The 21401-nt window shown below is 44.1% G+C and overlaps 1 protein-coding gene across 1 annotated transcript in view; it reads left to right on the top strand.

Annotated features, from left to right (window-relative positions):
* Nucleotides 1-120: 120 nt before the first annotated feature.
* The window catches only part of MBTPS1 (membrane bound transcription factor peptidase, site 1), a 90589-nt gene continuing 69308 nt past the window's right edge, over nucleotides 121-21401 (top strand). The window contains exons 1-7 of the mRNA XM_075940324.1: nucleotides 121-263; nucleotides 10354-10852; nucleotides 13706-13963; nucleotides 15293-15496; nucleotides 17342-17452; nucleotides 19895-20004; nucleotides 20765-20881. Coding sequence (XP_075796439.1) covers nucleotides 10684-10852; nucleotides 13706-13963; nucleotides 15293-15496; nucleotides 17342-17452; nucleotides 19895-20004; nucleotides 20765-20881 — 969 coding nt within the window. The 5' untranslated portion in view covers nucleotides 121-263; nucleotides 10354-10683. The remainder of the gene's footprint in view (nucleotides 264-10353; nucleotides 10853-13705; nucleotides 13964-15292; nucleotides 15497-17341; nucleotides 17453-19894; nucleotides 20005-20764; nucleotides 20882-21401) is intronic.

Raw genomic sequence — 21401 nt, forward strand, 5'->3', positions numbered from 1 at the left:
AAGCGCCTGCGCCTGCGCCACCACAGCACCCCCGTGTACGTCATTGATCACGCTCTTCCTGTACCTCGCAGCGTAGCCCTGTGATTGGGCCAGCCAAATCTCAACGCATGCGCCTCTGCTGTGTCCCTTCTCGCTCCTCCCTCCTGTGCGTCCGGTCATAGTTCCACTTTTGTTGGCTGCCGTCTTCTCGCGAGACGTCGTTAGTAAACACCGCTCAAAATGGCGTCTGGCGGCGCTGGGCACGGTGCTGCGGAGAAGAGACGGTTAGAGGCGGAGGGGGGGGGGGGGTGTTGGAGTGGAGGCGGCCTGAGGGGCGGCGCCTCACCGGCGCACAGGGCTGCGTGTGAGGCGGCCCGGCGGGGAGGCTCCGCAGTGGTGTGACCGCAGCCTAAGCTGCGACGGCGCCACAGGGGATGGGGGGGGCATGCGTGGGGAGCAAGGGGTCCCATGGCAATGCGGCGGGAGCCCTGTAGCGCAGCTCTGCGGGATGAAGAAGCTGCTCAGCGTGGGGTTGTGGGACGGGCTGTACACTTTGTTCTCAGCGATCCTTCCATTTCCCCAGGTCCTTATTGGGAGCCCAAGCTATTTACATAACGTGAAGAATCGCTCCCAGTGCTGACGATTTAAAACACTTTTTGTCAGTCTGTTTTGCACAGTAAGGAAGCTTCTGCATAAATTCTTGAATAGAATTTTTGTTTCATTTGGTGCCATCTGTTTCTTCATAAGGTAGCTTTTATGGGCTTAAGTTGAATTTGTATGTAAGTCGGAACTGGCGTCCAGATTCAGCTGCTGTTGAAACTGACCAGCAGCGGCTGAATCGGACACACCTGGGGCAGAGCAGCTGGGGTGCTGGTGGGTTGGTCTGGTAGCGCCGACCCTTGGTGCGGCGGGACCAACCCGGCAGCACCCCAGCTGCTCTTGGGGATGCCTGTGGTAGAGCAGGTGGGGTGCTGCCGGGTTGGTCCCGCAGCGCCGCTCCTCAGCGCTACTGGACCAACCCGGCAGCACCCCAGCTGCTCCCAAGTCAGCCGCTGCTGAAACTGACCAGCGGCTGACTCCAGGAAGCCCGAGGCAGAGCTGCTCTGTCCCGGGCTTCCTGGAATCAGCGGCTGATCAGTTTCAACAGCGGCTGAATCTGGACGCCTGGGGTAGAGCAGCTGGGGCGCTGCCGGGTAGGTCTCCGAAGCGCCGAGGTGCGGCGCTGCTGGGTTGGTCCAGTGCCGCCACACCTCGGCACTGTGGGACCAACCCGGCAGCTACCCCAGGCGTCGGCGAGAAGAGCCTGGTCTTCTGGGGGGTGGGGGGAGCGGCGCACTAGCTGCACCACCCCCAGCAGACGAGGGAGACGCGGAGCGGCTTTTCTTGCCGCGGAGGACGCGGGTGGCGGGACCGTGGCGTGTCTCGGCGGTCCCACTGCCCGCGTCCTCCACGGCGAGAAAAGCTGCTCCACATCTCCCTGATCTGCTGGGGGGGGGGTGCTAGCTCCGCATCTCCTTGGTCTGCTGGGGGGAAGTGCCCCCAGCGCCGCCAGAGGCGGCGACAGTGGGGGAGGCACCCCGCACTAGCTGCGCTCCTCCCCCCCCAGTTCGTAACTAGGGGTCCGACTTAAGTCGGACTGATGTAACCTGGGGACTGCCTGTATACAAGAGACCTTAGGCTCTTGTACATTTCAGAAGCAGGGATCATGAGACCAGTGGGGGACTGCTTGAGTCCCCCGCTGGCTCCATGCTCCCCCAGTGCTTCTGCCTTTGAAATGTAACAAGATCCCTGCTGGCTCTTGCTACGTTTCAAAGGCAGAGGTGCCCTAATTGAATAGTTGATGCAAATTCCATAAACTATTCGATTAGTTGATTTAATCTAAATGTAACATCCTTACATAGGTATGGTCTCCTAGCTTCTCTGTCTTTCTCCCCCCTCCCCCAACCCTCCTTCTGCCCTTCTACCACATGTAACCCAAAGCTTCTGTACCCCTGCTCTAGCCCCCATGCACCTTCCCAGACACTGCATCCCCTCCTACACCCATCCTCAGGTCACAATTCACTCTCAGACCTTGCACCCCAATCTGCTATCCCAGGTTGCAGCCCAAATCTCTGCACATCCTCCTGCACTCCTGCCCCAGGTCACAACTCCTTCCCATGTCCTGCACCCCCTCCTCATCCCAGTCCATTGCCGCAGCTCGCAATCCCTTACTTCACCCAAACTCCTTCCTATTTTCCACACCTCCAGCTCCCTTCTGCACCCATCCTAGACCCCTGCATATCCTCCATTAATATAATGAAAAAGCATAGCCCTCCACCACTTAACAAATTCTTGGAGTGGTCCTCCATCAAAACTTATTGCCTACTCCTGGTATATGGCATTGGTGGAGGCATGGATGGGTAGTGTTAATTTTCTTTTTATTTGATTTTTCATATTAAATAATCATAAGCATTGCTCCTTGTTAATTATCCCTTTCTTTAATATGTTTTCTTCAATATCTATGGACTATTTAAAATATGTTTGTCTATGGTTTTTGTTTGTATTTCTGGGTGCATATCCACACACTACCTCAATATTGGTAGTACAGATACATTTCAACCTACCCACAAGAAAATTCAACCAGCCCATGCATGGAAAATCTTAAGAGGGAACAGTGCCACCCTAACCCCACTTACAAGGCATCAGTCTACAAGATTAACTCATTCTGAAAGTCTAGGGCTAAAAGCACTTGTCAGGTCAGTCAGGGGATACGCCCTAGAAGCAAAGTGGGGAATGAATCTGCGGTAATATCCAACCAGTTCTAGAAATGTCCTGACCTGCTTCTGCTTTGCTGGCTGAGACCAGGTTTACATTGCTTCTACCTTGTTGAGTTGGGGCCTCAACTCTACTGGGGGGAGAAGCCAGTAGAAGTCTGGAGGACTTCCCTTTTTGCTAAACATGAGATATGGCAGCAGGGTATCCCAGTCTTTTCAGTTCCAGCTTACCACTTTCTTTATCATACTTATCAGAGTCCTGTTAAACCGTTCAATGAGGCCATTGGTTTGGGGATGATAGACTGACATCCTCAGGGCCCGTATGCGAATTGTTGTATGCAGGTCCCTCATTAACTTGGATACAAAGAGTGTCCCTTGATCTGCTAGGATTTCTTTGGGTATCCCTACCCTAGAGAAAATTTGAATTAGTCCAATGGGGCCCTCAGGTGTGGTCAGGGCCCTTGAAACTGACACTCTGGGCAGGAGGCACAATATCTCCAGACTTCCACGTAGACCTCTGGACAAAAGAACCTCTATAAAATCTGGTCCAGGGTTTTATATACCTCTAGATGCCCCCCAAACAAGTGACGCTAGGCTAAATCCAGTACTGCCCTCCGGTGCTTTTGAGGCACTGGAGAGTTGTTCCACCACTTACTCCTGTATACAAACTACTCTATATAGCAGGTCCCCCTTAATTATATAATAGGGCCCTGGAACTTTGCTCTTCCCTCCACTGGGACCCCATTAACCTCAACTACATCCTTACAGATATTATGATAGACTGGATCATTGGCTTGATCCTGCCCAAAGTTCTGTGAGGGTTCCACCAGAACCTCTGAGCTCAAGGGGATCTATCCTCAGTCTCTTCCACCCCTTCCCCCAGAACAGGGTCCTGCTTTTGGGTCATCTACTTTCTGGATTGCCCTTCTACTAGTTGGAGCTGCCTTCCCCTTCTGAAGCACATGCTTCAGATTTTGGGCCAAGATTCTAATTCCCAACCTCTTAGCTGCCCTCCTCTCCTGGCTTGTTTTCCCTAGCTTGAAGTCCCGTTCTATGACAACTGGATAGGGGAGCCCTAGGACCGCCCCTGCAGTCATCCTCATGACACTCCCTTGGACTTTTATCTTCACGGGGATGGCAGGGTAATAGTTGACATCCACATGTACACAGGATATTCCAATGCACTTGGCTCAGGACAGCTGGTCCCACCCCACTAGCTTCCCTGAGACCAGCATGAGTGCATTCCTAGAGTCCAGTAATGAGGTGGTTTCTACTAGGGATGTTAAGGACTAGTCGACTATCCAATAAGCAAATGTTTATTGGATAGTCAGTTGACTAGTCAACTAGTAGATTTCCCTCTCCTTCCTGCCTCTATCAGAGGCAGCAAAAAAGGGGTGGTGGTGAAGAGGTGGTACTTCAAAGTGGCAGCGCTTCACAGCTATAAGCCTGGATCAGCTGTGCGGCACTGCCGAGCATGGAGCCCGGTGATCAGCTGGAGCCAATCTTCTCTGGGCTGTGGGTCTCAAGCGGCAGCCATTTCTGGGCTAAATAGATCAGGTCAAACAGTTGGGACCTATGTGAATTGTCGTCCTGGTATTTCCACTCATGGAACCTTTGGGCTTTCACAGCTGCCATTACCTCAGACAGTGCCAGGATCTCAGCTTTCAACTGTGAGTAATCAGAAGCTGCTTCATCTGTCATGCCTTCTGGTCCTCCCCACCCAAGAAAGGGGCTTGGGGCCAGGTGTCACACAAAGCTGTTCTTTCAAAGGCCAGAATGTAGGCGTCCACATCATCGTCCCCTGTCATCTGGAGGTAATATCTGGCCCGTAATGGCTGGGTCCCCTATAGATTGTCTGGATAGCTAGGGCCTTCAAATAGTTCACCGCCTATTAGTTTGTTACCTGCTGGAGTCAAACCAACTCCCGCTGGGTGGCCACTTGCACTCTAGTTGCCTCTTGTGCAGCAGTGGCCTACACCAGCACCTTCACGACATCCTCTATATTTCCTTCTCCTTTAAGAGAGGTTAACTTAATTGGCCTTAGGATCACCGCAAAGCCTCACAGCTGATCTCACCCCTGACACCACCTGGGGTGAAGGTCCTTCCTTCTGTGGCCAACATTTGGACCAGCAGCTTTCCCCCTTTGTCAGGGTTGAGGCTGGCAGCTGGTTTCTGGAATAGGAAGCCCAGCCATTCCTTCCTCCTAGTATTTTGTCTCAATCCCCTTGCTTTCTTTTCTTCTTTCCTCTACCTTTTTTTCCATCATCTCACTCTCTCTTCCACCTGCTAACTGGGGAGGCTTTTAAAGGCCCCCAGCAGGCCTGAAGTAGAATCAGCTGGCTGCAGTTTGCCTGGGCCAGCTTCCTGCCAGTTGCTTCTAATTGTCTTGCAGCCCTCCACCTCTAATTAGCAGGCCTTTTGGGGCTGCCTTTTCTCCATTCTGTAGCAGCTCTCTGGTCTGACCTTGTCGCACCAGTTTTCTATCCCATTGTGCTGTGGGGCTTGCCTGTGCCGCGGGTGCTCTGGCTAGGGCCCACCGTGCCATCCTGTGGGCAGGGGCTTGCTTCGGCTGGCCACGGCCCACTGCGTTGTGTGACATACATGCTAGGGCCTGCTCCAGCTGGCCAGGGCCCACCACGTTGAGCCATGCCATGGGCAGGGGCCTGCTCCAGCGGGTCCAGGTGCCTGTTAATCTTTTACATCCTTACTATGTAGGATTTTGAGCAATAGTGGATAGTTTTGGTCCGTGGGCTTCCCAAACTGTGGTGGGGTAATAAATGTATCTGTTTTTTAGCCCCAGACCACTTTGCTGCACATTACATGAACAGAAAAGGGGCTATTTTCTATGGTATTGGAAGTGCTGGTAGATCACTGGGAAAATGACGTGTGGGATGGTCATGGAAGGTGCATATTTAAGAACGCAGGACTGTTAAAGCTGCAGATAGACTTTTTTCCTGGATCAATGGATTACCATTGGGAATGTTTAAATACCAGTAGTAATCCTAGGTGTCCTTGCTTAACTTTTGCTTCCATGACACATGAAACTGCCTATGAGATTGGAGCTCGGGGGGGGAGGGGGGAAGGAGGGGGGTAGAAATCCCAAGGGTTTTAACACCCTGCTGCGTGCTACATAATATCTGTGAGATATTAAGTCGGAAAAGTTTCTGTGGTGAAGCTGCTGTCTGGTGAATTTGAATAGCCAAATATGTATTCTATAAGAAGAATTCAAAATAGAGCTATACATCACAGGAAAGATATGAAAGACCATTTTAACAGTGAGCTTGAGTAGCGTGTGCTGCTGGAGTGTGTTTTGCCTGGTCTTGCTCTTTTGTAACCAGTTATAACCTTATAGTGAATGCTGTGTCTAGGAATATAATATTGCCAAGTCTCCTATTAATATTGTCTAGAACAGGGGTCAGCAACCCCTGGCACGTGTGCCACAAGCAGCATGCAAGCTGATTTTTACTGGCATGTGGGGCGGGAGCTCAGACCCTCTTCTCCCTCTGCGCAGTGGGGAGCTGGTCCTGCGGCTCCAGCCTCAGCCATGCAGCTGCAGGCTGGAGCACCAGCTCTGGCTTCCTGAAGGGGGTGGAGAGGTGCATGCATGCATTCCTGGGGCTTCCTCCAGCTTTAGGAGGGAGCAGGGCTGGGCCTGCTTTGCAGAACAGGGACTGGGCAGCCTTCACACATGGTGTGCCAGGGCCCGGGCTGCACCATGCTGCTCCCCAGGAGCTGTGTGCAAGAGTGGGGAGCCCCTTTCCCAGCTTCCTGCTGCACCTGTCCAGGCTTGAGACAGCTCTAGGCTGCCCCAGAGCTGCAGACAAAGTGCTGGGCCAAGCAAGGAAGAGACTCTGCCCCCCAGCACTACTCCCAGGGGACTGCGAATCCAAACGCTGCTGTCCTGCAGGTGACTGTGCTGGGGTGAAGGAGGATACGGGGACGAGGTTGCACTGAGGGGCAAGGGGCAATGCAGAGGATCAGGGTGTGGGGGAGGGATCATGGGGCCATGGGGAGCAAGGCTGGAGAAGAGGGAAGATGTGAGGGGGGGTTACAATTTTTCTTTGCAGAAGTTGCACTTTCCTTTACTCTCCACATCTTTGTCTCTCTCCCGAACTAGCTGCATTCTCACCCTCTCATCTATTCTGTATTACTCCCCCAACCCTCTCCAGCCCCCAGATCCATCTTGTACCCACACCCTCTTCTGCCACCAAACTCCCTTCCAGACCTTACCCTCTTTACCCTGTCCTGCACCCCACCTCCTGCCCAGATCCTGCATCCCTATCCCACTGGCAGCTCTGTCCCACAAACTGAATCTCTCTTTTTTGTTCCCACCCCGGAGCCTAAGGGCGTCCACAAAATCCACTAACTCTGCAACCCCAGGAACCTAAATTTGGCCTATGGGAAGCCCTGAACCTCAGTTCTCCTTGTCCCTTTCCTTCACCCGGTGGGGCTGGAGTGCCAGAAGAGTGAACTGTCTTCGTTGGGGGCCATAAGAGTGAGGGTTTGGGAGGAAGATTTTTTGCTTCTCATTTGTGTGGTCCCCAACTGATTTTTCTGTGGGTCAGTGACCCCTGACTCAAAAAGGGTTCCCTACCCCTGCCATAAATAAAGAAAATATTGACATCTTTTGTGTTGGACATGATATTTTGCTTGATTTAAAATGATGTTTGATAAATTAAGATGAGAAAGTTAAAACACTTAAACTGTTTAATAACTTAAATTAAACCTAAGAAACAACGAATAATCTAGTAGCACCTTAAAGACTAGCAAAACATGAAGGCTATGTCTACACTCACGGCTTCTTGTGCAAGTATGGCCATTCTTGCGCAAGAATCCGCAGAGCGTCCACACTACCCACCTGCTCTTGCGCAAGACAATTTACAGTAGGGTGTGGAAAGAGAGGGCTTCTTGTGCAAAAGCTACACTCTTTTTTAACAGGTGTAAGCACTCTTGCGCAAGAGGGCAGTGTGGACGCTTGGCAGGGATTTCTTGTGCAAGAAAGCCCTATGGCTAAAATGCCCATCAGAGCTTTCTTGGGCAGGAGAGCGTCCACACTGCCATGGATGCCCTTGCACAAAAGCACATCTCCCACATGGCAGTGTGGACATTTTCTTGTGCGAGAGTTCTTGCACAAGAACCCTTGCGCAAGATTTTCTTGTGCAAAAAGCTGCCAATATAGACATAGCCATAGACGGTATCATGAGCATTCGTGGGCACAACCCAATTGATTCTATCTGCATTTTTTTGTTAGTCTCTAGGGTGCTACAGGACCACTAATTTTTTAAGCTTTCATTTAGGAAACTGATAGATGAATGTTCTCAGGAGGGGTTGGGCCATTAGGGAGGGACAGGGCCCCTGTTGGCCCCTAGGGATAAGCCAGCAGAGAGGATGCGCTGTCCCTGATGTCGTGGGTTGCCCCTGAGGAGAAGCCAGTGGCCACCTCCACCCTTTGCCCTGGAACCCCTCCTCACACCCCAACCTTACTCTTGCACCTTCTCACATCCCTGGTCTCTTGCCCTGAGCTCGCCATGTCCCCAAGGCCCTGCCCTGACCCCTGCACTCACAACAGTATCCCCCTGCGCTGAACGACCCAGGCAACCCTAAAGTCTTCTAGTTAATAATATAACAAATAAAAGTGAAGAAATGTTACAGTATTTACAATATTAACTAGGTTAATAAAAACTTGCCATCTGGCCCTTGCTGAAAAAAAATTACATCCACACACACCAGAAAAACTAGCACATCTGTGTGCATTTTAAAGAATCTAAAACCTGTCGACACGCATAAATACTAACAGGGTTGTATTAAGGATGTTAGAGTGTAGTTGTGCACACAAATAACCAATAAGCCTGGGCTTATCGGTTAATCATAAAATGCCTATATGCACCTGCTCCTTTGCTGCCAAGGGGGAGGGAGGCAGTGCCCATGTTTAGCTGGCTTTTAAGCCAATTTTCTGCATGTGCCAGCTTCGTGGAGCCACCTACCCCTTTCACTTCTGCCTCTGATAGAGAGGCAGTAACACGGAGGGTGAAGTGGGAGCTAGCCCACATGGGGAAGCTGGCTTTCAAGCTGGCTCCCCATGTGTATCGGCTGCCGCCAAGCCCCTTGCCCTCCTGTGCTGCTGCCTTTCACAGAGGACATGGTAAACCACAAATAAGGTGATGGAATGATAAAGGAATTGGGAATCAATGAACTGTCTTCAGCCTCTTGGTTCTTATCACCGCTGAATGGCTGGTTTGCAATAAGGATGGAGTGAATCTCTATATCCCCATGTCCTCTTGCTTTGTCTTCAGCTGCTCTCTTCTCTGAGTTCAGCAGGTATTTTTAGACTGCATTTTTTTATTAGAAACCTCAGTGGATTCCTGTTGTACTTGAGTTATTTATTTAGTTATGAAGATTTATCCTGATCTGACTCTCTTGAATGGAGCAGGACAAATCACATTGCCATCGTCTGTTTCTTATAGCTTGTCACTTACGAGTCTGTATTTTAACTCAACTTGGATCAAAAATATTGGCTGTTGGGTATCCTCTGGTTCAGACAGCAGAGCTGTCCATCCAAGATTTCCTATTGCTTCATCCCTAAATCCAAGTAAAGGTTTTAAAATATCAATGTAGCATTCAGGATTTTATCTGTTTTTAAAGTCAGTTTTCTGAATAACAAGTGCATACTAATGCATTGTGTATGATAGAGCCTAGCTGGCCTAGATTCAGAGGAAAAGCATTTTCACAGACCCCTTGTTACACTGTAATCCCCCCAGTGATATTATCTAATTATATTAAATCTTCATTCAAGAAACACAAGTCTCTAAATAATAAGTCCTTTATGGGGAATCTTGAGTGGAATTTTTATGGCACTTCACTGTCATAAGTATAAACTAATGTCGGCTCTTGCATATGAGTAGACAAAATGAAGGTGGATTCATCCTCACTACATTCCTTTGTCTTCAGTTTCTATGACACATAATGTCAGATGTGAAATTTGTCTGTACTTTCAACTAAGTAAATATGTGGAAAAACTTGTTGATAAAACAAAAACATCTTATTTTCATGTCCTTATATGAATCTTTCCATAATACTTCTCAATGTTAATATTCATTGTTACATTATCACTATTAGTTGTTATGGTAATACACATAATAATATTTGATCATAGTGCCCTTAAATCTTAGCCAGGTTTGGGTCCTATTGTGTTTAATGTTATGCAAAAATGAATGAGACAATGTCATTATATGATATGTTTGTTATTAACCAATGTCAGCAGGTTTGAAAACTACAAAAATAAAATAAGAGAATCATATTTATAATAAAATGGTTCTGTAGCATCTTGGGGACTAACAAAAATATATCGGTAGTATCTAGGTTGTGCTTATGAAAGCTTATGATACTACTGATATATTTTTGTTAGTCTCTGGGGTGCTACAGGACCATTGTGTTTTTTTAAGGGTTTTTTGTTTTGTATTTGTTCTGTATTTTTAAGTTACAGACTAACATGGTAGCCCTCTGAGACTTTTAAATTAAAATGGTTTCTATCTGGTAATAATTGAGGAATCTCAGTTATTGTTGTAATACAGGTTTTTGTATGGCACATCTAATTTTGTGTGTGTGTGTGTTTATTTTGCAGGTTGTATTGCAAAAAAATTGCTTAATTCTATCTTGTGCTTACCTTTTCCATCCAAAATGGAGTACAGGACTCAGATATTACATTCTGAGTGAGAGAATCTTTTAATCCAAAATGGAGAAAAAACGTAGAAAGAAATGAGCCTGTTTACTAGGCTTAATGTCAAAAAACCATGAAATCTAGATTTTTGCTTAACTTGGACAAAACTTTAGGACTATCCAGTTGAACAGCAGAGCAAAGGCAACGTTTATTGATACAAAATTGAACTAACTTATAAAGACGAAACGTGTCATTTGAATATATGGAATTCTTGGAATAAAATCATATTCTCTTATGACCATGAAGTTTGCAAACATCTGGTTGATGCTGATTTTAATTTTACTCTGTGGCAAAAAACATCTGGGTACAAGACTAAGAAATTCTTCTCATGACACCCACCTATGTTCTGGATGTTCTCGTCTTACTTTGAAGGTGGAATTCTCTTCAACAGTAGTAGAACATGGTAATACATTTAAAAAAAAAGTTTGAATCTTAGATACATGATGATGATGATTTGTATGTAATTTGTATTACTGTGTGGTGTGGGGAGTGGCACTATACGTGAAAGAAAATGTAGAATCAAATGAAGTAAAAATCTTAAATGAGCCAAAATGTTCCACAGAAACTCTATGGATAGTAATTCTATGCTCCAATAATAAGACTATAGCTGTAGGGATATATTATTGACCACTGGATTAGGACAGTGATAGTAACTATGAAATGCTAAAGAAGATTAGAGAAGCTATCAAATTAAAAAAACTCGATAATAATAACTATCCCCGTATTGACTGGGCACATGTCACCTCAGGATGGGATGCAGAGATAAAATTTCTTGATAGGTTAAATGACTGCTTCTTGGAGCAGCTGGTTCTGGAACCCACAAGGGGAGAGGCTATTCTTAGACCTAAGTGGAGCGCAGGATCTGGTTCAAGAGGTAAATATAACTGGACCACTTGGAAATAGCGACCATAATGAAATAAAACTTAACATCCCTGTGGTGGGAAAAACACCTCAGGAGCCCAACACTGTGATATTTAATTTCAGAAAGGGGAACTACACAAAAACGAGGAGGTTAGTTAAACAGAAGTTAAAAGGTACACTGAGAAAAGTAAAATCTCTGCAAGATGCATGGAAACTTTTCAAATAGAGTCCCTAGTTAAATGTGTACCCCAAATTAAAAAACACAGTAAACGAACAAAAAAAGTGCCACCGTAAAACCAAGTAAAAGAAGCAGTGTCAGATAAAAAGATTTTTTTAAAAGTGAAAGTCAAATCCTAGTGAGGAAAACAGAAAAAACCATAAACTTTGTCAAATTAAGTGTAAAATATAATAAGAAAAGCCAAAAAGGAGTTTGAAGAACAGCTAGCCAAAAACTCAAAAGATAATAACAAAATGTTTTCTAAGTACATCAGAATCAGGAAGACGGCTAAGCAACCAATGGGGCCCTTGGGCGATTGAGATGCTAAAGGAGCCCTCAAAGATGATAAAATAATAGTGGAGAAGCTAAATGTATTCTTTGCTTCAGTCTTCACGGCTGAGGATATTGGGGAGATTCCCTAACCTGAGCCATTCTTTTTAGGTGACAGATCTGAGGAACTGTCCCAGATTGAGGTGTCATTAGAGGAGTTTTTGGAACAAATTGATAAACTTAACAGTAACAAGTCACCAGGACCAGATGGCATTCACCCAAGAGTTCTGAAAGAACTCAAATGGGAAATTGCAGAACTATTAACTGTGGTTTGTAACCTGTCCTTTAAATTAGCTTCCATACCTAATGATTGGAAGATAGCTAACGTGATACCAACATTTAAAAAGGGCTCTAGAGGTGATCCTGGTAATTACAGGCTGGTAAGTCTAACATCACTACCGGGGAAATTACTTGAAACTATAGTAAAAAATAAAATGGTCAGATATGTGGATGAATATAATTTACTGGGGGAAAGTCAACATGGTTTCTGTAAAGGGAAATCATGCCTTACTAATCTGCTAGAGTTCTTTGAGGGGGTCAACAAACATGGACAAGGGGGATCCAGTGGATGTAGTAAACTTCGATTTCCAAAAAGCCTTTGACAGGGTCCCTCACCAAAGGCTCTTAGGTAAAGTAAGTTATGGGATAAAAGGGAAGGTCCTTTTCTGGATTGAGAACTGGTTAAAGGACAGGAAATCAAGGGTAGGAATAAATGGGAAGTTTTCTGAGTGGAGAGAGGTAACTAGTGGTGTCCCCCAAGGGTCTGTCTTGGGACCCACCCTATTCAATTTATTTATAAATAATATGGACAAAGGGGTAAACAGTGAGGTGGCAAAATTTGCAGATGATACCGAAGTGCTCAAGATAGTTAAGATCAAAGCAGACTCTGAAGAGCTTCAAAAAGATCTCACAAAACTAAGTGATTGGGCAACAAAATGGCAAATGAAACTCAATGTTGATAAATGTAAAGTAATGCACATTGGAAAACATAATCCCACCTATATATACAATATGATTGGGACTAATTTGGCTACAACTATTCGAGAGAGAGAACTTGGAGTCATCGTGGATAGTTCTCTGAAAACATCCACTCAGTGTGCAGCGGCAGGGAAAAAAAAACAAATAGAATGTTAGGAGTCATTAAAAAAGGGATAGAGAATAAGACAGAAAATATCTTATTGCATCTATATAAAACTATGGTACACTCATCTCTCGAATACTGGGTTCAGATGTGGTTGTCTCATCTAAAAATATATATATATCGGCACTGGAAAAAGTTCAGAAAAGGGCAACAAAAATGGTGAGGGGTTTGGAATGGGTTTCATATAAAGAGAGATTTAAAAAAAGTGGGCTTTTCAGATTGGAAAAGAGGAAACTAAGGTGGGATATGATAGAGGTCTATAAATTTGAGTGGTATGGAAAAAGTTTTACTTATTCTCACAGTATAAAAACTAGGGGTCACCAAATGAAATTAATAGGCAGCAGGTTTAAAACAAACAAAAGGATGTTTTTCTTTACTCAGTGCTGTGTCAACCTGTGGAACTCCTTGCCTGAGGATGCGGTGAAGGCTAGAACCTTAACAGGGTTAAAAAAAGAGCTAGATAGATTCATGGAGGTTAGGTCCACCAATGGCTATTAGCCAGGATAGGTAGGAATGGTGTTCCTAGCCTCTGTTTCTCTGGAAGTGGGAGACGGGAGGGATCACGTGAGGATTACCTATTGTGATCGCTTCCTCTGGGGCATCTATTGGCCACTGTCAGCAGACAGGATACCGAACTAGATGGACCTTTGGTCTGACCCAGTATGGCCGTTCTTATGTTCTAATGTTCTTATGTGTTCTGCTTGCAGAATATATTGTGGCTTTCAATGGATACTTTACAGCTAAAGCTAGGAGTAAATTTATTTCAAGTGCACTGAAGAACAGTGACATAGAGAACTGGAGGATTGTACCTCGTAACAACCCAGCCAGTGATTATCCTAGTGATTTTGAGGTAATCCAGATTAAAGAGAAACAAAAGGATGGAGTACTGACACTGGAAGACCATCCAAACATCAAAAGAGTAACCCCCCAGCGGAAAGTGTTTCGCGCTCTCAAGTATTCAGAGAGTAAGTATGTATTCATCCTTCAAAAGAGCTGTTCCTAATTTCTGATGTCACTAAATTCATTTTAAAAATCTGTAGGTTTTATTCTAGTTCCACAAAATTAGTGTAATACAAATGAGAATGCAGTGACTTGTGGACATTATGATTTATTTTGGATAAAGGCTCATCCCATTAACTATGTCTACTAGTGAGTTGATAGGTGAAATTCCCACTGTTTGCAGCAGGGTCACCTAGGCTACGTCTACACTACAAGATTTTTGTGCAAAAACAGCTAGTTTTGCACAAAAACCTGCGGAGCATCCACACCTCAAATGAGCTTTTGTGCAATTAAATGGGCAGTTAAACGGCAGAACAGAGGGCTTTTTCTGCCGTAGGTAAACATCCTTTTCTGAGGCATAACTGCTTTTAGCACCACAGCTATTGCTCAAGAAGACAATTGTGGACACTACAGAGGGGTTTCTTGTGCACGAAACCCCTATGGGAAAAAGCACAGGTGCTCTGATGGCAATTCTGTGATGGCAATCACAGCTTTCACGTACAAGAGTGTCCATGCAGTGTGTATGCTGTCTTGTGCAAAAGCACATCACTTTTGCAATGTGCTTTGAGGTGTGGATGTGCTCTTGCGCAAGAAGCTTTTGTGCAAAAACTCTTGCGGAAAAGGCTACTTGTGCAAGATGCACATAGTGTAGATGTAACCCAGTCATCGGTAATCAGGTCACATATTTAAGCTGTATTACTTAGCTTTTAAAATTGAGCTGTTGTATTTAGAGGATGTATTAAGGATTTAAATAAAATTTGTAATGTCTGAAAAGTGAAAGCTTGTCTAAAATTTTTGTTCAAAGTAGGGATGTGAAGGACTAGTTGTCTAGTCACTCCCGCCCTCCTACCCCCACCCCCACTTCCTGCCTCTATTAAAAAGAGGCAGCTGGGGAGGGGGTAGAGAGGATGGGGTACTTCAAAGAGGCGGTGCTGCTTGGAGCCTGGGGCCAGTCCCAGGCTACATGTGGTGCTGCCACTGTGAAACTCCATGTGCAGCCTGGGAACATCTCTAGCCTGATGCCGGGCTCCCCGTGACATTTCAAAGTGGCAGTGCCGCATGGAGACACCCTAGGGCTGTTGCTACACTTCAGAGGTGGAGGCACAGTATCGATTAATCGAATAGTCGAAGCAAAATGCATTGAGTATTGGATTTGTCAATTAGTCAATATTTAACATCCCTAGTTCAAAGTAGCACTAAAGTGTAATAATTTTATGTTTATAATTTCATTTGTATTTTCTATGCTATGTTTTGTGTTTTACTACTATTTTTTCCTCAATACAAATAATATCTAGCTGATCCTACATTGCCATGCAATGAAACCAGATGGACTCAGAAATGGCAATCATCTCGTCCTCTGAGAAGAGCAAGTCTGTCATTAGGCTCTGGATTTTGGCATGCAACAGGGAGGCATTCAAGCAGGCGTTTACTGAGAGCTATACCACGGCAAGTTGCTCAAACTCTGCAGGCAGATGTGCTCTGGCAAATGGGTTATACAGGTATGCTTTTTTCTGTTGGTTGGGGATAATTGTCTGGCCAGAAAATAAAAAAATGGAGTGTCTTTGAAACAAGTGAGAAGTAAACTCCTGTAGTAATAAGGATACACAGTCAATTCCCTTTTTGTATTTATTAATCCATGATGAGCATCTAAATTGTCTAGCGTCTGACAACAGGTCTATATTTGGAACACTTGTACTTCTGCTGACAGTTTATTTCAGCCTCCCTGAGCAAAATATGTTATACCAGAAAATGTGCAGTTTGACTGGTATAACTGTATTAGGGGCTTTTGCCAGCAGAGCCATGATAGTCTTTGTTCACACCTCTTCCCAACCTTAATCATTGTCGGTTATGCTTGTAGTGCAGACCTGGCCTGAAAAGTACTTAGTGTTATGATACATTTATCGAGCATTGTTGACTTGAAGAAAAGTGCTATGTACCATTTGAATGTTTGCAGACCAATCTAGGTGCAGCTTTTCTTGAGCTGAAAAATGAGATCAAGTATTTTAAATGGTTAATTTAGCAAGAGAACACATAGTTCAGATTTTTCTCATATCTCCAAATTCTTCATTCCACCCATGTCACCTTTTTTCTGTCCCCCTACAGCTCACTTGTCAACATGCTTCCTCCTTCCTACCTGGCTTCCCTACTACGTTAATACATATCACTTTTAAAACCTTAACATGGTAGGGGAGATGGTGAGGAGCAAGTTGTTGCATGTATGGTAGAGAGCATGCATCTGTGTTAGGGATAATTGGCTGTGAACTAGGGAATGGGGGGGAAGGAGTTCAGCAGTGGAAGGAATAGAGAATATTGAGTCTCTGTAGCCAGCATAAGGAGGTTAATAAATGTCACTGTTGATAGCCAATCTTGTCAATAATTGTGAACGCTGATATGCTCTTTAGAAGCATGGAAGTTTTGCAAGCTAAGACACATTTTTTGTTTTTGAAGTGCAATCACTAAAAATATCAAGGAAGTTAAAGCATGTAAATGTTACCTTAAGTACCCAAGCTTCTCACTGCTCAAATGTTCTCATGGTAAATCTGTATACCAGACTGCCTCGCATTTCCATCATCTAGTCAGCCATAATTCAGACATTAAATTTCTCCACATTGCACTGAAAACATACAGTCCTAATCCTAATCTCATTATTTTTCATGTAAAATTACAAAGATTTTACTATACATCTGTATAAATATATGATGTAGCTATTGCTGTAGATATCTAAGGCTGGGTTTTGGGTGTCATATAGATGATTTTTGTAGGTGATGTGGCTGTAATGTAGAGGTATTTTGTATGGACATTGTGGCTGGTTCTTTGTTGGAAGTTTAAGGTTCCAACCTTCTTACAGATGTGCTTTCTCATAGAACATATGTGCATGGAGGAAAAGACAAGGTTGCAAGGTTTTATATTTTTTGACCTTTCAAGTGTTTTACTTTGTAAACTTAATATATTTTTTTTAAAACAGCTCATTAGAAAAATATATTAAATCATTTTTGTTGAAAAACCCATGATACATGTATAATTTTAACTTATATTTGTCTGTAGTTAAAAATAAAAAGGAGATTAATTGTTAATCTACTTAACTTGATCCAAATCCCCTATTGTGTCTTAATTAACTCGGCATTTTTTTCCCCAGACTCTGTGCAGTTAGTCTCTGCCTTTATGAAATTGAGTGAAACTAATGCTCATTAGGTGAATTTCTAGAGTGAACTAGGACTTTTGGTTTTGGAAGACATGAATTGCTTTGTGTTTGATCATCCAGTGTATTAAGCACACCAGAACCTCTATTTACATACCAGAATAAACTGATACGAATGCTAAATCAAGGAAATATGTTTGTATAGGTGCTGGCGTAAGAGTTGCTGTCTTTGACACTGGATTGAGTGAGAAACATCCACATTTCAAAAATGTAAAAGAACGAACAAACTGGACTAACGAAAGAACTTTGGATGATGGTAGGTTTAAAAACTATAGATTATATATTTTACATCATGTATTACATCCTGGATTGCCAAATAAAATTATTTGAGATTAGAATTGGATGTCTTCTCAGCTAATGGACCTAATTCTATAATGTGTTGAGTGCTCTAAGGATGTTAAATTGTGGTTATCTGGCTAATCGTGTAGTTAACACAGTTTGTATTGACTACACGATTAGTCAGTAAGGCCTGCTCTGCAGAGGTAGCTCCTGGAGTGGAGGTAGCTCCTGGAGCTGCACTGGCTGTAGGAGCCACCCATGGTGCCGCTCTGCATTTTAAATGCAGTAAGAGCTGTTGGGCTCTCACTACATTTAAAATGCAAAGGCACAGCCGTCCCAGTTTCCACTGGTTCAGGATTCTCAGTCCCAGATTGCGCTGAGTCCAGCAGCCCCTGTTTGTGGTGGCCAGGACTGGCCACATCCAGGGGCTGCTCTGGCAGCAGTCTCTGGCTGCAGCCAGCCCTAGCTGCTGTGAACAGGGGCTGTTTGGCAGCAGCAGCCCTTTGTCTCTGGGGGGACCCAGCAAGGAGTACCTGGCAGTGGGGGGCAGAGGGGAAGGAGGAGAAGGTGGCACTGTGGAGATGGTACTGGGAGGAACCAGCTCCTGTTCTCGCTCCCTGCCCCCTTGCTGCCTGTCATACAGAGGCATTGGGGGTGGGGAGGAGCGATTAGTCAAGTACTCCACTGGACTACCCAATAAGCTTAAGTAGTCGACCACTCACTAACTTCCCACTCTGACCTCTCACTAAGTTTACTGAATAGCTGTACATGTCCCTGGTTCTTATTTTAAGTCTCTAATCATGTACCATATTTCTTCATGGATTTTAAGAAAGAGGTAGGGGAGAAAATGTCATCCAAGCAGAACTACAGTGTAGAAATACATGGGTGGTGAGTCAAGTCGTAGGCATTTTTTTTCACCACTAATTTTTTGGAAAGTATTTTAATATTAGTGAATTAATATTTTCCATTTATCAGGGATAATATTTTGATTCATTTTCAGGTAACCTAGTGAATTGTCACAGTTTTGGCAGCTCTTTTAAATATTAGTAATCTACATAGTTTCTCAGTGGAAAAGTAAAACTGTGATACCAACATAAGTTCCTCAGATCTATGCTAACATTCCATATTCGTTTTTATCTGCTTTTATATGATTGTCTTGTGTTTCCCCCATCTTATACACCAGTTCTGCCATTATGCTAATACTTAGCTTTATGCATCATTTTTATTCAAAATGATATTTTGTTTCAAATTCAGCCAATTTTAAAATAGATAAAAGCAAAACCATACATACACATACAGGTTGAAAAACGCCTGTAACAGACAGATGAAAACACTTGGGGAGGAGAGAGGGGAAGGAAATATTTCCTATCCCTCAAGTTTACTTGTCAAATATTTTGGTCAACTTATAAATAACCTGTTGAAATGGGATATCCTTTTTTCTCTAAGTATGAGCATTACCTCTGTGTGTGTGTGTGTGTGTGTGTGTGTGTGTGTGTGTGTGTGTAATATATACAGGGCTCGCCAGCTGTGGCGATCTGCGCATGCGCAGATCGTTCTGCGCATGCGCAGATCGCTTGAATCCAGCTCTTCTGGGTTGCAATCTATTTGCCACAGGTGAGTAGATTGCATTATTTGTCGAGCCGTGTGTGTGTGTATATTTATATTTAAAAATAAATAAAGTTTCCTGCGGGACAGCAGAGTGACATCGTCACCTCACTTTGTGTACACAGGAGCCAAGCCACACCCACTTCCAGTCTGGCCCTCCCTAGGGCTCTCGTGGAACACTGGGACTGCCATGCTGTGGTCCAGCCCGGCCTTCCACTCTTCAGCAGCTGGGGGGATGGGGAGAGAGCTGTAGCTGCCACAGCCTTCGCCCCAGCCCTTTCCTGTGGCCGGGGCGGGGGGCAAAAGAGTGGTGCCAGCGCGGCCTTGGCCTCAGCCCTCCCCAGTGACAGCCAGAGTGGGGGAAGAGACCAAAGCTGGTGTAGTTGCAGCCCCAGCCCTCCCCAGCAGCCAGGGTTGTCTACTTCCAGAAAGAGGGAGGTTAGCGAGTGGGGGGTACAGCCCCCTAGTATATTTAATGGGTGAGATTCTTTCCCCACTCAAGTCAGTAGGGGAAATGTGGTTTCAGTGAGACCAGGATTTCACCCCATGTATGCAGTTTCAGTTGTAGAAATCCTTATTGGTTGGAATCTCTTAGTATCTGTTGCAAAGTATTTTAGATTGAGGTGAAACCAGTTCTCAACTTGGACAAACATTCCTCTTGCTTTTTAAAATAAACTTAAATGTTCCTAAAGATGAAAGAGAAAAACAATTGGCTATGCATACAAAATGTCTGGATTTTTCAAAAAACTTTAATGGTTTAACCTCTAACATTTTATTTTATTTTAACTTTTATACTACTACTAATTTGAAACAGGTCTGGGCCATGGGACTTTTGTGGCAGGTGTAATAGCCAGCATGCGGGAATGCCAAGGATTTGCTCCAAATGCAGAACTGCACATTTTTAGGGTCTTCACAAATAATCAGGTAAGATACTTTAAATGTTCTGTTTTAATTCAGACTTTTCTGTAATGACATACTTAAATTGCAAATACAGGCAGTCCCCGGGTTACATGGATCTGACTTACATCGGATCCCTACTTACAAATGGGGTGAGGCAACCTCGCACTAGCTGCTTCCCCCCAGCAGACTAGGGAGACGCGAAGCTAGCGACCCCCCCCCAGCAGACCAGGGAGACGCGGAGCGGCTTTTCTCAGCAGACACCTCAGCTTGAGAATAAAGGACTGAGGGAAGTGAGGTGTGGGAGAATAAAACTGAGCTCTGGAGAAATGTTTGGCTAGAGTTTCCCCTACAATATGTACCAGTTCCGACTTGCATACAAATTCAACTTAAGAACAAACCTACAGTCCCTATCTTGTATGTAACCCGGGGACTGCCTGTACTGTTAATTCCCATGAACTTTAAAATAATTTTGTAAAGAGAAGAGAGTTTTTAATTTTTGTAATAATATACATTTACCCAGTTTTTAAAATTGCCTTCTGGAGTTGATTTTCAACTAAGAATTTGGAATGAAAATCAACTTCACGTAGGGCCCTACTTTTTTCTTTTAATGTTATTTTAATTAAGGATTTAAAAAAATCAAATGAATTTTTATATTAAATACCAAAAAAAAAACCCCAAATCTATTTTTTTGTTTCAGCACTCTACTTTTGACTCTTTCCTACCCATTATTTTGTTATATTCTCATTTAATTTTTAAATGATGGCTTTTGTTCTTTAATAAACAGGTCTCTTATACATCTTGGTTTCTGGATGCCTTTAACTATGCCATCCTAAAGAAAATAGATGTATTAAACCTTAGTATTGGTGGTCCAGACTTCATGGATCATCCTTTTGTTGACAAAGTAAGTGCAAAATCTATGAACATATTTATTTAGAATTGTCAGCTCATAAATTCCATTTCTGAAATCTATTCTGTGGGCAGACCCTTATGTCTGTACAGCATTCCTTTTGCATCAGTGAAGCTCTGCACAGATTCAGGGGTTTGTCTTTGTAGACCAGCTTACAGGATCAGTACTTTACTGACTACTGCTTTTTATCTGAATGGCTTCTATTGAAAAACCCATCCATCCAGATTGAAGAGTAATATTTTATATGCAAAAACTTTATTTAATCAGAAATAGAGTTAATAGGCTTGAATATGTGTCTACAAGTCTTTTTCAAAGTAAGTCAGTAATGAAAAATAACTCTCCTTTTTTTTTAAATTAGCCATTACATTTTATCTTTATAAATTGTTAAGCCCACATTGATCTGTAGTAAAAACTACAAACCTGTACCTCAACTGTGGAGAAATATGACTTTGGTTTCTAGCCTGTCAGACTATCTTTCAAAAATATTAAATTCTTCATTGAGTGGTGTCCCTAT

Source organism: Pelodiscus sinensis, chromosome 12 (assembly GCF_049634645.1).
Source record: "Pelodiscus sinensis isolate JC-2024 chromosome 12, ASM4963464v1, whole genome shotgun sequence".
Classification (NCBI taxonomy): domain Eukaryota; kingdom Metazoa; phylum Chordata; order Testudines; family Trionychidae; genus Pelodiscus; species Pelodiscus sinensis.